The 15135-nt window shown below is 40.6% G+C and overlaps 1 protein-coding gene across 2 annotated transcripts in view; it reads right to left on the bottom strand.

The window, feature by feature from the left end:
• Window positions 1-15135, bottom strand: part of DOCK4 (dedicator of cytokinesis 4) — a 407978-nt gene that overhangs the window by 14083 nt on the left and 378760 nt on the right. For both annotated transcript variants that reach the window (XM_040343815.1, XM_040343816.1), the window contains 5 exons: window positions 9047-9128; window positions 8673-8782; window positions 7786-7858; window positions 5148-5261; window positions 3772-3833 (listed from right to left, as the gene is read on the bottom strand). In XM_040343815.1, the coding sequence (XP_040199749.1) occupies window positions 3772-3833; window positions 5148-5261; window positions 7786-7858; window positions 8673-8782; window positions 9047-9128 (441 nt within the window). The remainder of the gene's footprint in view (window positions 1-3771; window positions 3834-5147; window positions 5262-7785; window positions 7859-8672; window positions 8783-9046; window positions 9129-15135) is intronic.

Here is a 15135-nt window from a genome sequence, read left to right as displayed (position 1 = left end):
AATCAGCCGGGTAGGGGGCGTAGAGCATTTAAATTAGGCACGTTCCCGCGCCGAACCTAATGCGCATGCACCGTCCCTAAAATTTCCTGACGTGCATTGCGCTAAATGACGTCGCAAGGACGTCATTGGTTTCGTCCAGCCCTATTCCCGGACGAGTTACGCAAACAACGTTAAATTTCAAAATTTCGACGCGGGAACGACGGCCATACTTAACATAGGATACGCCACCTAGGGGGCATGTTTATCTTTACGCCGCATATCTCTTACGGAAACGGCGTATCTTTACTGCGACAGGCAAGCGTACGTTTGTGAATCGGCGTAACTACTCATTATCATATTCTACGCCGACCTCAATGGACGCGCCACCTAGCTGCCAGCGTAAATATTGCACCCTAAAATACGACGGCGCAGGCCGTCGTATCTTAGGCATGTTTAAGTGTATCTCAGTTTGATACGCCGGCGTAACTCTTTGTGAATCTGGCCCTATATGTTGTTTTGTATGTTACTTACTTCTGACACCTGAACTCTATACATTATGTTGTACATTACATAGTCCTGACCAAAGTGTTAATTGTCCCAACAGATGCTGGTTTCAATGAAGCTCTTCTTTAAGGTAGACTCAAAGCGATCACTTTTTGTGTACAGAAACACATATGTGATGGCTATGTTTACATTTTTAAAAATAACTTTGGTGTGAGGTTGATGTGCATCTGTGAGACTATTACTTGTGCAGTGGCGTATCTAGGGTATGGCAGATATGGCAAGTGCCATGGGCGCCATCTGAAGGGGGCACTCGTGAGTGGCTGGGCAGCATGGCACTTACCAGGGCATACTTGCCAACAGTCACAATTTTGCTGGGACATTCCCAGGCTATGGCAGTCCTGGGTAGTTTCCCGAAAAAAATGTTTTTGTCCTAGGCAGGGATGGACCGGACTGAGTTGTGATATCCCCCCCTTAAAAAAAGATGAGAGGGATGTAACAGCCAGCTACAGAGATAGCAGGGGCTACACCGTGTCCTAGCCAATCAGTGTCTGTAGTACAGAAGGCCCCGCCCTCACAGGTGTCAGCTGACTGCAGTCACATGACAAGAGATGGCCGCCATCCAGGTTTACTTCCTCTTTAAACTTTCTATTGTGGTGTAGGATCTGGGCCCACTGTCCTTCCATCCTTTCTTTCTCTTTCATCTCAGACTCTAACACCCCCTTTAGGTTATCTAAGATGGGTTTCAAATGTTTTGACAGGGGCGCAGTTTCATTGCTTGCCATAGGCACCATTTTTACTAGATACGCCTCTGTACTTGTGACATAATAAGCAGGATTATTTTTTTTAATGCAAGGACTGTGGTATATGTGTGCAAAGCATACAGCGACTAGGCACAGATTCTGTTTAATAATCCACTTTAAAAGCTCCTTGCAATGTTAGACAAAATCTGTCCTCTGTGTCACTTTCTACTGACCACTGTCCTCCATCCTGCCAATCCTGTACACTGCCCTACAAACTACTGACCCTATCCCTCGGTCTTGCTGACCTTCCATCCTCTGCCACACTGACATCAGCCTGACTGCCAGGCAGCAAGCTTTATCAAAAGGAAAGGTCAGCATACAGCCTACATTTTTCTCTCATAACAGTTTTCTTTAACTGCATGATGAATAAAGTCAAAAGCAAACCTTAATGGCCAAACCCAATTTTGCAACTTTCACGTGTTAGTAAAACTGAAAAAATGTATGGATTATACCTTGTTTTTTCCAGTACAAATTAGGGTTTAATTTTGAGGATAATGTTAATGGCTATCTCTTGAATTTATTTTATTATCAAAGAAAAACTGAACCAAAATAGTAAAAAAAATTATTTAAAAAATGTAGCTGTATGTTTTTATGTAATTACCATGACCCACCACAAAATAAAACCCGTAAAATAAATTCTTCCACTCATGACGATCATGGTTTTACCACATTTATTTTTATTTTATTTTTTAACAGGTTTCTCCTCTAGCAAAGTGCAAAAGATACAATACAATATATCTTTATTTCTTTAAAGAGGAGAAACAACAATGGGGCAGATCTTCACAGTATGGTTCTCTTGGCTTTCTTTAGAACAAGACGCACAGCTCTCGGTAATAACTCCATGCTCCCAGCACAAACATTGGACCCCCCCCCCCCCCCTGTCAGAATACACAGATCAGTGCTGAAGTCAGATTAAATGCTGGTTTTCCAAGATGACTGTTTGACACATGCCGGTTGTTAAACTGGCTTCTGTTGAACAGACGGCGGTACACAGAGAGCGAAATTCCACTGGTTCCTGAACCGCCAGTTTTCAGCCTGTGTATAACAGCCTTTAGACTAGGCCCGGATTCACAGAGATCGGCGACATAACGTAGAGAGGCAAGTACTGTATTCACAAAGCACTTGCTCCCATATGTACGCCGGCGTAACGTAAATGGGCCGGCGTAAGCCCGCGTATTTCAAAGTAGCAAGGCAGTGGGCCTGTTGTATTATAATGAAGCGTGACCCCATGTAAATGCATGGCCAATCGAACGGCGCATTCGCGCGCATGCTCTGAATTACGTTGCAAATACTCCCTAAGATACGTCGGCTCAATGCTTTCGACGTGAACGTAACCTACACCCAGCCCCATTCACGTACAACTTACGCAAACGTAAAATACGATGCTGTTCCGACGTTTCCGACATCCATACCTTAACATGACTTACCCCTGCTTTATAAGGGGTAAATTTACGCCGGACGTAAGCCTTACGTAAACGGCGTAGCTAAATCCATGGGCGCAAGTACGTTCGTAAATCGGGGTATCTAGGTCATTTGCATATTCGACGCGTAAATCTACAGAAGCGCCCCTAGCGGCCAGCGTAAATATGCACCCAAGATACGACGGCGTACGAGACTTACGTCGGTCGTATCTTGGCAAAATTCAGGCGTATCTTGTTCCCTAAATAGGGCGCATAGATACGACGGCGCATCTCAGAACTTTTGCCGCGTATCAATAGATACGACGGCGTAAGTCGTCTGTGAATCCGGGCCTTACTGTAGAATTGTAAAACCAAATTTTTCAGGAATTACTGTATTTCAATGTGTATGATGTGTGGTCGTTTTTTGTTTGCTTAAGAAATTTAAAATAATTTTAATGTGAATTGTTAAAGGGCAAATTTGTTTTTTTGCAGGCTAGCTGGTAAGTGTGCAATGTGCACCTTACTGCAAAGGCTGGGTTTAAATTGGGGTGGTTGCCATCTTTTTGTATAGCTTGTTTCCTGGATGTGGAGTGAGGATACATTGGATGCTTTCAGTTGCTTTGTGCTCTTTCTGGGCATCTAATGTGTCTCTTTGCCTTTTAGGAGAAGCGGGCTCCTTCTAGAAAAACCTGCCCTTCATCTATCCACTGCTATATATGCTGCAACCTGGAGACTCCTAAAAATGGTTAGAGCCGCAGTGCACAGAGGAGCCTTTATGTAGGCACTGGAGCTTCCACATATATTTGCGCATGTGTGCAACTAAAAGTTCAGTTTTAAATGTGAATTGTTAGACAGGGTCAATTTGTTTGTTTTTTGTTTTCTCTTGCCAGCCTAGCTGGTAAGTGTGCTGGGAAATGTTTGTATGTGTTATGTATTGCTTTTCTGTGTGTACCTTACTGCAAAGGCTAGTTATAAATTGGGATGACTGCTATCTTTTTGTACTGTAGAAATCATCCATAGCAACCATTCAATTTTTTTCATATGCATGGTATTCGCTACAGTGCCACACACACACACACACGGTTTACCTTTACTGGAGACCTCCCCATCATACAAGGAGATATAGCAGCCACATTTCTAGCTGGAGAAGCTAAAATTAAAATCAGAGAGTTAGGATATATCATAGCAGAATCTTTAGTAATGTAAACACATTTAATATTGGCTTTTGCATAAAATTCTGTCAGAATATACTATATCATTTTGGTATAAAACAGATACTGACATGGTAAAGATGCAATCATCTCCTTAATATACTATTCCGTTTTATATTTAAAGAAATAAGAGTGGAGAGGATACAGGTCAAACACATCTTATTCTACAATCACAATGCAAGAATCATGATGATTTTCAAGTCTTTTTCGGAAACGTATCTATGCCAAAAAATAGCACTGCAAGGATTTCCATTATATCCATTTGAAAAACCTTAGTCTGAGGTGCCAATAAACAACAATATACCATTAAAAAAACTTTATTCCCAGGAAATCGCATCTTGGCATTAACTTATTGGATATAAAACAGATTCTTTAATGGAAAGAGGTGACACTCTCCCTAATATACTAGTCTAATTAATATTAATAAACCATGCAGAAAGATTCAGGTTAAATACACCTTGTCCTACAAGCACAACGCAAGGATCATGGTGATTTGCACGTCTTTTGTAGAGACCTATGCTTAGATTAGCACTGGAAAGACTTCCATTCTATCAGTTTAAAAAAAGGCTGTTGTGCCAATAAAAGTCTAATTTGACATTAAGATCAACAATATGATGATAAATAAAAGTAGTTAATTCTTGGTATAACCCCCTTTAAAAGAAAACCTTTGCTGTGAAAATATGACCTGACATTATTAACCTCCTGAAAATATTAGGATTTTCTGTCTGTTGTGCCCATTCTTTGGCCTGAAGACTTTGCGTCAATGACTTGGAACAGACACAGAGCATAGGAGGCAGAGGGACGTTAGAACTTTTCACCTGCCTACTTGTCACTGGTCATTGCCTCAGAAGGTTAAAAAAAAACAAAAAAACAGTATGACAGCCAGGTAACTAGCATCCATATTTTCTCAACATGGTTTTCCTTGTAAACACTTGGTCATGGACAAGTTGTAAGAGATACTTTTATGGCCAGAACAAGTACAACATTTGAAGTAGCCTAATTTTTAGCCTAAAATGTTCTAAGTACATATTTCCAATGAAGTAATGCACTGAAGAGCTAAGCATATGTAAACTTTTTCTCTTTATGTTACTGTGAGGCATTACATTTGGTCATAGGCGATAAATGTCTCATTGCAAGCTTTAACTCAATTAAGTCTTCTAAACAAAAGCCGATAAAACCACAGTGCATGAAGTTGGCTTGGAATGAATCTGAATAAACCTGAATGCTGAGCCTTTTACACAAATCGGACTTACCAGCCTGAGTGGGCCTGGGCGGCACAGGAGGAGTTATAAGCCTTCCACACTCTGACATATTTTTGGCTTCTTTCCCGCTGTCCAAGCTCCAACTGCTCGGGGTGGTATTCACTGCTGTAAAATAGGAGCAGAATTGACATAAACAACCTTGAATTTAACTGTGGATATTGAAAGTCAGACCTGAATGTGTTATTCTATACAGAACAAGACAGCAGCCCTTCACATCTCATTGTGAAGAAATGTTCTAAAAGTTTTGGCAGGAGAGCAGTACATGTTATGACTACATAAACTGTGACTTTGTAAATTACTTTGTAATATTGAACTATGCTCTGTTGCAGTATGCAGCCTCCATTTACCATACCTGCAAACAGACATATACCGAAAAGAATGCCCGGTACACACGATCGGTTTGTCTGATGAAAACGGTCCGATGGACCGTTTTCATCGGACGAACCGATCGTGTGTGGGCCCCATCGTTTTTTTTTTCCCCATTGGTGAAAATACTTAGAACCTTTAAAATTATCTGATGGTTAAAAAACCGATAGAAAAAAATGATCGTCTGTGGGCAAGTCCATCGGTTAAAAATCCACTCATGCTCAGAATCAAGTCGACGCATGCTCGGAAGCATTGAACTTCATTTTTCTCAGCACGTTGTAGTGTTTTACGTCACCGCGTTCTGACACAAATGGATTTTTAACTGATGGCAAGACTGATGAAAGTCAGCTTCATCGGATATCTGATGAAAAAATCCATCGGTCTGTTTTCATCGGATGAACCGATCGTGTGTACGTTGCATCAGTCATACATGCTAAGTGTAACCTCAGTGATGTTGGACAACTTACTATACACAAGTGTATGGGTACATAAGGATACCATTAAAGTGAATAAATAATCAGCAATGCTTTATAATGCAGCTTAAAATGGATGCAGTTGCCAGACACTGATCTGTATGTGCAAATTATCCACCCCCTATCAGCGTGTGAATTTTCTTAACGGGGCACAAACAGCAATAAAAATTGACAGTTGATCCAATCCCTTTCCACGCTATCCAAAACTACAAAATAATTGAAGAAAACGATTGAACATTTAAACTTTCCATACAGTACAGGTATGCCTGCAAAACAGGAAATAAAATGTTTCCTTTATGAGTGAAGGAATTGGACTAATTACAATACAAGTCATTTACATTATTGAATTATTGCATCACGGTGATCAGCACTAAACAGAAAAGAAAACATATTTTCCTGATAAAGTAGTTTAAGTTGACATCTCTGGGATTTTATTGTCATACTTTAATCAATCAACATCTGTCTTCCACAAGAAACTGGTAAGCAGGATGAGGACATACTTATTTAAACTTTTTAATTACCGATAAGAATGTCTACAAGAACCCCAAGTTCATGGATTTTACACTTACCATTTGAAAATAAAACTTATGATGTTTCCTAATAAATAGTATATCTCTTCATCTTAGTTTATAACTGAGGGCCAATTTATACAAGCAAGCAATTATTACATTTTAGTATTAACTAAAACACATGCGTCAAAGTATCCAATTAAACATGATTTACCTCAAGGAATATCATTGCCTGTGCCAAATACACCGTCTGCTCTTTATCGTATGTCAGTTTCTTTATTCAGAACTTGAATTACAAGCTTTAATGATCAGCAATTAAGATTATTTTGTACTAAAATAGCAACTTCCATCTATCTTATTTCACATGGCTCACAGAGGCCTTTTCTAATAATATGAGGGAAGGGACCCAAGTGACAATTTTATGTACACGTTCTAATAGACATGTGCATTTGTTTTTGTCCAAATGCATTTTCCTCAGGTATTTTCGCTATCGTTTTAACAAACGAAAATGAACGCGCAGAATACGAAAACCGAAAGATCCGACATAAACAAATGCTTTATTTTCGTTGCAACAACGTCGATATAGATTGGAGATTCGACTTGACGCTGACAATAACAATCTGTGTCTATCGAACCTGTGGTCCATTGTGCCTAGCCTTAACTCTATTAGTCCAAGATTATTCTACATACAGAGGAAAGATTCGACATTATAGAGAGAAAAGATTCAACATTATAGAGAGAAAACAGTCGACATAGAGAGAAAAGATTGCTGCTGGAATTGGATGGGGAAAGTAAAATAAAAATAATGATGATGATGATGAATGTTATTGGCTGATTGTAACCAAAGAGGAGCAGTAAAATGGCTAGAATTAACTTGACAATTCAACATGAACGATGAAGATTCGACAAAGCATCGAAAAACATACAAACGTCGAATCTGTCATTGAAGGCTTATGGTGTCTGTCGAAAGTTCTAAGAAGATTTGACGGAGCAGCTAAACTGTACGACGCTGCAATCATACATTGGGGTCTGACATTGACCACTTACCCTACAGGTTACATTACACTTGGATGTTAGACATAGTCTGTATATTTTATTTATCATGATCATTTCTTGCACATTTTATGTCACTGATTACAATCCTATATATTGCTGTCATGAAAATAATTGATTTTACATATATGAAAAAAAGCTCTTTTCATAAGATGCGTATATTTCTACAAAGACAGAATTGCTGAGTGCTGAATGACATACAAGTTGTTTTTCTGAATGTTAACATACCTTTATCTGGCGCAGAAAGATTTGGGTCACTCCGAGGCAAGGTATTTTCTCCAATGTGATTAAATAACACTCTCTAGAAAATAAATAACAGAGTTGTATGTATGTGTATATTGTACAACTATGCATGTTCTAAAAAAGAATTGACATGTCTTGGTTTTTGTTCTGTGGATCAATATGGAAATGATATATATATTTATCTTTTTATTGCAATGAGTACTTTTTGATGTCTGAATGTCAGACTGATGTTTTTATGTGTGAAAGGGATTTATTTACAGCATTATGGATTATTAGAACATGCATTCCCACATGCACTTTGAGAAATATCAACATGAATAAGAAAGAGAAGAAAGAAAGACTAGAAAATAACAAGATATCAGACTGAAGGCCATGTACTTCTGCAAAGCAGACATATGTATTTTCCTAATGTGAGTAGAGTGTACAGTACCAGTCATAGTGTGTATAATTTTAATGATTAAAATAAATACATTTCTTAGCTTTATCTACTCTCAGATTCAGGTTACCAAGCAACATCATCTAAAGAATGGAAACCAGGATGGTATTATTAAAACCTAGCTAGTGGATATTTCTTCAAAGATTAACTACTTAATAAGAACAGAATACTGATGCATTAGAAAAATAATGATCTTTTACTCAAGGCAGATTGCAAAAGCCTCTGTTATAAGTCTTTCATAATGCATACATTGATGTATTTCAGCTAAAACATGGTTTTGTGAGAATAAAAGTGCATATTTTTATTGCTTGCCAGTTATCGATTAAATATTCAGCATACCTTTATTAAAAATACTACGTGTACTAAAAGACAACAATTTTTAATCAAGCTTTATCTGCTAAAGCACACATTGACAGTTTGCTTTAAATCTGACTACCTGGGGAGGTTCAGCAGGGATAGGAAATATGGCACTGCAGGGTCTCTCTCTTGGGGACAGGCAGGCATTTTCTCTGGAATGCTTGTGTTTGTCAGACAACAGTGGGGAAGCTAAAAACAGAAAACAAAGCAATCAAAACAATATAGATACAATAAGGTATTCTTCAGATGTGTGTTCTTGTAAGCAAGCTATTGGGAGCTTATAGGAAATGTTCGCTTTACTGGTTTAGGAAATCTATAGAGATTGTATTGGTAATACAGTATTAAATAGTCTCAAATATTGTCAGTGGGTGTGTGCCTAAATGGGTATATTTATAAGTATAAAATGACATAGCAAAAACAAGGCTTTTGTAAAACGTATGAAACATGCAATACCTCTTGCACTTGATGGAGCAGAACTTGTAACATTGGGGGAGGCAGAATGTGTAGAACTCAGACTTGAGGTAGATGGACTAGGCTGAAATACACAAGAAAAATGGAAGAGGAAAACATTTTAAGTCCTAGTCCTAAACAAAAAAGACATTTTCAAGGTTATGCAATTGCCTGTGGGTGGCCGAATGAGTCGGTACTCATTAGGCATATGGTAAGCAAACATGGGCGTAGGAACCGGGGGGGACGCATCCCCCCCAGGAAATAATGTGGGGGGGACAGGTATGATAAAATCCCCCCCAGGTTAGGAGGACTTGGAGCCCTCCTGATCAGAGGCGTACTAACTTAGGGACGGACCGCACCAGGTGCCACACATTTAGAGGGGTGTCAGGCGGCTCCCCCATCCTCCCCTGTATGAAACAGTGAGAGCGGGCTTGGTAGTGCAGCGGCGATGTGATATGCTGAGAGCGCAGGGAGAGCTCAGGCAGACTGACACACTACTGTGCACCTCACTCTCTGTTAAATTCTAACAGCTCAGTGAGTACAGCTCCCCCCCCCCTACAGGAATGGAAGAGTCTGCATCAGCTCTGCCTCCTCCCCTCTGTGTCTTCCATGCTCCGTGCAGCCCGTGCTCAGCTGTGTCTGAAAGGAACGTGTGGGCGGGAACACTTAAACAAGTAGCCGACAGCTAAAGAGCCACCGACTGAACTATTGTGAGACATGATCATCCTGGGAACATAAAGTGAGTTATCAGCACTGTAACTGTGTCCAGACTCTGCCCTCTCTCTCCCCCAAATCCTTCACTCCCCCCTCTTTCCTCTGTTGTTCTCTAGCAGAGCCTGTCATTAACTCTATGCTGATAGGCGGCCACATCATGTTCCTTTTAGCTAGGCTTTTCACTAGCATGATCATAGACATTGCATGTGATTCGCACTGCATTTCTGTGCATATCACATGCGATGTCTGTGCGATGCGAATTCAGCCATACAAACTGTATGGCTGAAATCGCATTTGCACCAAAACCTTTTTTTGGTCTGCGCTGGAATCGGATCCGATTCCTGCACCATTTCACAGTTCTCACTGTGATCTGCCAACCGATCTGGGGGTGTCATTAATTTATATTGACACCCGTAGCAGTTTGCAAAGGACAGCGTAAAAGGCCGACCAGCAACATGCAATGCAGGAATCGCACTGATTCCTGCATCGCATATATATGAACCAGCACTCAAGTGGGATCACACTGATGCACTGCGGTTCAGTTGCAGTGCCAGTGTATACACAGTTTTCCTGCATTTACTTCAATTTTCACTACAGTCCCACAGACTTCTATTGGGTTACACATTTTTGCAACATTTTCTGAAAGCGCACTAAATGTCCTCTTTACTGCGTCTTTGGTGAGCTTTCAGAAAACACAGTAAAATTACACAAGCTAATAGAAGTCTGTGGCACTGCAGCTAAAAATGGGGATACAATGCAGAAAAACTGCGTATACCCCAACACTGCAACAAACTCCAGGACACACGTGTGAACCCAAAGATTTCAGGGTGCTGTGTAATGTAAGGGGGTCCAGAGATTCAGGGTGCTGTGTAATATAAAGGGGTCCAGGAGGTGCAGGGTGCTGTGTAATGTAAGGGGGTCCAGAAGGTGCAAGGTGCTGTGTAATGTAAGGGGGTCCAGAAGGTGCAGGGTGCTGTGTAATGTAAAGGGGTCCAGGAGGTGCAGAGTGCTGTATAATGTAAAGGGATCCAGAGATTCAGGGTGCTGTGTAATGTAAAGGGGTCCAGAGATTCAGGGTGCTGTGTAATGTAAAGGGGTCCAGTGATGCAGGGTGCTGTGTAATGTAAAGGGGCCCAGAGGGTTTAGTAATGTAAATGGGTCCAGAGGGTTTAGTAATGTAAAGGACTCCAGAGTTGCAGGGTGCTGTGTAATATAAAGGGGTCCAGGAGGTGCAGGGTGCTGTTTAATGTAAAGGACTCCAGAGTTGCAGGGTGCTGTGTAATATAAAGGGGTCCAGGAGGTGCAGGGTGCTGTGTAATGTAAGGGGGTCCAGAAGGTGCAGGGTGCTGTGTAATGTAAAGGGGTCCAGGAGGTGCATGGTGCTGTGTAATGTAAAGGGGTCCAGAGGGTTTTGTAATGTAAAGGGGTCCAGAGGTGCAGGGTGCTGTGTAATGTAAAGGGGTCCAGAGCTGCAGGGTGCTGTGTAATGGAAAGGGGTCCAGGAGGTGCAGGGGGTTTTGTAATGTAAAGGGGTCCAGAGGTGCTGGGTGCTGTGTAATGTAAAGGGGTCCAGAGGGTTTAGTAATGTAAATGGGTCCAGAGGGTTTAATAATGTAAAGGGGTCCAAAGGTGCAGGGGCTGTGTAATGTAAAGGGGTCCAGTTGTGGAGAGGGGTTACACAGTAGTAACAGAGAGACTGAAGGGTGCAGAGGTATGCAGGGGGCACAGTGGGGTGTTTTTACATTTTAAAGTTGTGGGGGGTGCCAGATATAGGAGTCGCCCCGGGTGCCAAATGCTCTAGGTACGCCCCTGCTGCTGATTACGCTGAAAAATGTTGGCGCATTCAGCTTCCGAACACCTACTTCAAAATAACATACACGTTATAAACAACTCCCAGTTTACTGAATAAGAATATACCTGGCGAGTAAAAATGCTGTCCCCCCCAGATTTGTAAGGGTTCCTACACCCCTGTAAGCAAAGGAGGCTGGTGACGAGGATGGGCTAGAGTCCTAGAGTATCTATAAACTTATAACAGCCCTATCAAAGGAAACCTGTCATGACAGAAATATGTAGGCTGCCACTGCCAATGGCTGTCTGTGGCTTCAACACTATGGGGCAGATCCACGTACATCGGCGCATATTTGCGTCGGGCGTAGCGTATCTAAGATATACTACGCCACGGTAACTTACTTTTTTTTTGTTGGAATCCTCAAAGAATTTGCGCCGTAAGTTACGGCGGCGTAGTGTAGCTTACGCGAATGACTTACGTAAACAACTTAAAAAATTCAAAATTCGACGCAGGAACGACGGCCATACTTAACATTGAGTACGCCTCATAATAGCAGCTTTAACTATACGCCGGAAAAAGCCGAACGCAAACGACGTAAAAAAATGCGCCGGCCGGACATACAATGCATCTACGATCCGACGGCGTTCTAAGACGTACGCCTGTTGGATCGATCCCAGATGCAGTCGTATCTTGTTTTGTAGATACAAAACAAAGATACGACTCGGGAACTTTAAAATTACGCGGAGTATCAATAGATACGCCGGTGTAATTCTTTTGTGGATCTGCCCCTATGAGTCTAACTAGAAAAAAAAGAATTCAGATCAAGAAAGTCAGTGTGCAGTCAAGTAAGGGTGTAGTCAGGACTCCTGATCAACATCATGACTGTCAAGGAGAAAATCTTTCCAAAAGCGGCGTTCAACATTTATTTTTCTTGAAACACTATAGGGGTTGCCATTGCCAACATCAGAATATTTGATGGAAATTAATAAATATCTTAACATAAGCAACCTAGTACCCTGGTTGGGTCACACAAACATAATTTTAAGTGCCTAGTGCTCTCTTGTGGCTGTGGCCATAGCAGGCTAGGGTATCCACATTCCTACCCACTCTCCAACAGCCTTCCCTTATTAATTATTATTGATATTATTTGTAACAATAAGAGTGTGGAATTTTTAACCAAGTAGTTATCACACTGCCTTTGAAGATAAATGACCACACTAAGGATTTTTCTGTCTTCTTGTATTTCCACAACTGCAGGTTGAAAAACATTTTGAATTAAATGTTTTCCTACGTAGTACATAAAAAAAGTATATTAAGGAAGACAACTGATAAAATTACCATAATATATAAATATAGAGATGTATAGATGAATTACAGGCAAAAATGTTACCTACGTAACAAGCCTAGTAGCACCTTCTCAACTATTTCAAAAGGAGTCTTGCAGCATGGGACTATCTCCTACCACTGTACCAGGACTCAGAAGACATGTCACAGTGCTTGATGTAGGTGGGGAAGATTAAATATATGGAGGATACATAAAGAGGGTTAATGAAGAGGGATACCTCATTTGTGTGGAAAGCTTTCAGAAGTGTATAAAGGGGAGGGATAAAAGAGAGAGGAAGGGAAAAAAAGTTGTGGTGGAGGGAAAGAGAGGGGTATAGATGGGGGAGTTGGGGGGTAAAGGCATTGGGGACAGTGGGGTCAGCAAAGAAGAGGTCTGTCTAATTGAGATGGGAGGTTTCGGTGGCTTGTCCAGTGAGGGGGACTCATAAGATAGATGGAGGGTCCTTGTCTTGTCACCCCCACAAACCTAATCATTAAGTATATTGCCGTTATTTTGTAATTTTCTTTAAAAAAAAAAAAAAAGTATATTGTCAGATAACTTTCAGATCATTGGTCAGACTGTACTAGGTCCAGAGATCATGATATATTTATACTTCAGGAGATTTATAATGGATCCAACAGGTCCAGGGTTGGGTGTATTGGTGTAACCCATACTTCTATATATGTACGAGATCTCTCCAGTTCTGCAATGTTCTTCAGTTTCTGGAACCATTCTTTTAAGCTTGGGGTCTGTACAGAATTCCAAAGTACTAGTATGTACAGCCTTGCTGCAGTGATAATATGCATGGACAGTGATTTCATATAATGTTTTTGGGGAAGGAGGAGTGATGCAACAAGTATTGGACAAGGGTAAAGTTTGGAGTTGTGTCTGAAACTGTCAAAATGATGGTACAGACAGTGTATGTGTAGGAGAGTTTCTTCATCACTGGCACAACACCAACAATGCTCGGACAATGATGCGTAGATTTTGTGTAGCAAGGACAGTACGCTATACCATATAGAGAGTATCATTTAAAAAAAAAATATCTTGACGGACAAGTGTATTTTTTTCAAATCTGACTATTTAGCTATATTTAAACAAAGCTGGTCACAAAACCCAAATTGATCAAACAATGAAAAACACATAAGCAGGGTCAATAGAATGTTGAAATAATCAGATTCAAAGATATAATCAGATTCAAAGATATAAACAGCAGGGAAAGGGTGGTTCTTTCTGTAAGTTTATAGGAGAAGCCAAAATTTACCTAAGATAACCTTAGCATATATATACAGTGGATATAAAAAAAGTCTACACACCCCTGTTAAAATGTCAGGTTTCTGTGATGTAAAAAAATGAGACAAAGATAAATAATTTCAGAACTTCTTCCACTTTTAATGTGACCTATAAACTGTACAACACAATTAAAAAACAAACTGAAATCTTTTAGGCGGAGGGTAGTAAAAAAATGTAAAATGGTTGCATAAGTGTGCATTCCCTTAAACCAATGCTTTGTTGAAGCACCTATTTATTTTATTACAGCACTCATATTTGCAAAAACACTTCAAATCTGTCTATGCACAGCCCTTTTCAGGAATCAGGTCTGGGCTCTGGCTGGGCCATTCCAAAACTTTAATCTTCTTCTGGTGAAGCCATCCCTTTGCTGATTGGGATGTATGCTTTGGGTTGTTGCCATGCTGAAAGATGAAGTTCCTCTTCATGTTCGGCTTTATTGCAGAAGCCTGAAGGTCTTGTGCAAATATTGAATGGTATTTATAACTGTTCATAATTTCCTCTACTTTGACTAAGGCCCCTGTTCCAGCTGAAGAAAAACAGCCCCAAAGTAGTTAAAAATTATTCTGCCGCCACCATGCTTCACTGTGGGCATGGTAATCTTTGGGTGATGTGCAGTGTTGTTCTTGCGCCAAACATATTTTTTGGAATTATGACCAAAAAGTTCAACCTTGGTTTCATCAGACCATAACACATTTTCCCACATGCTTTTGGGAGACGTCAGATGTGTTTTTGCAAGATTTAGCCTGGCTTGGATGTTTTTCTTTGTAAGAAAATGCTTTTATCTTGCCACTCTACCCTATAGCCCAGACATATTAAGAATATGGGAAATTGTTGTCACATGTACCACACAGCCGGTACTTGCCAGATATTTCTGCAGCTCCTTTATTGTTGCTGTAGGCCTCTTGGCAGCCTACCTGACCAGTTTTCTTCTAGTCTTTTCATCCATTTTGGAGGGATGTCCAGTTCTTGGTA

This window comes from Rana temporaria, chromosome 3, assembly GCF_905171775.1.
Source record: "Rana temporaria chromosome 3, aRanTem1.1, whole genome shotgun sequence".
In the NCBI taxonomy this organism is placed as follows: Eukaryota; Metazoa; Chordata; class Amphibia; order Anura; family Ranidae; genus Rana; species Rana temporaria.
This window is presented reverse-complemented; position numbering and strand designations above follow the sequence as displayed.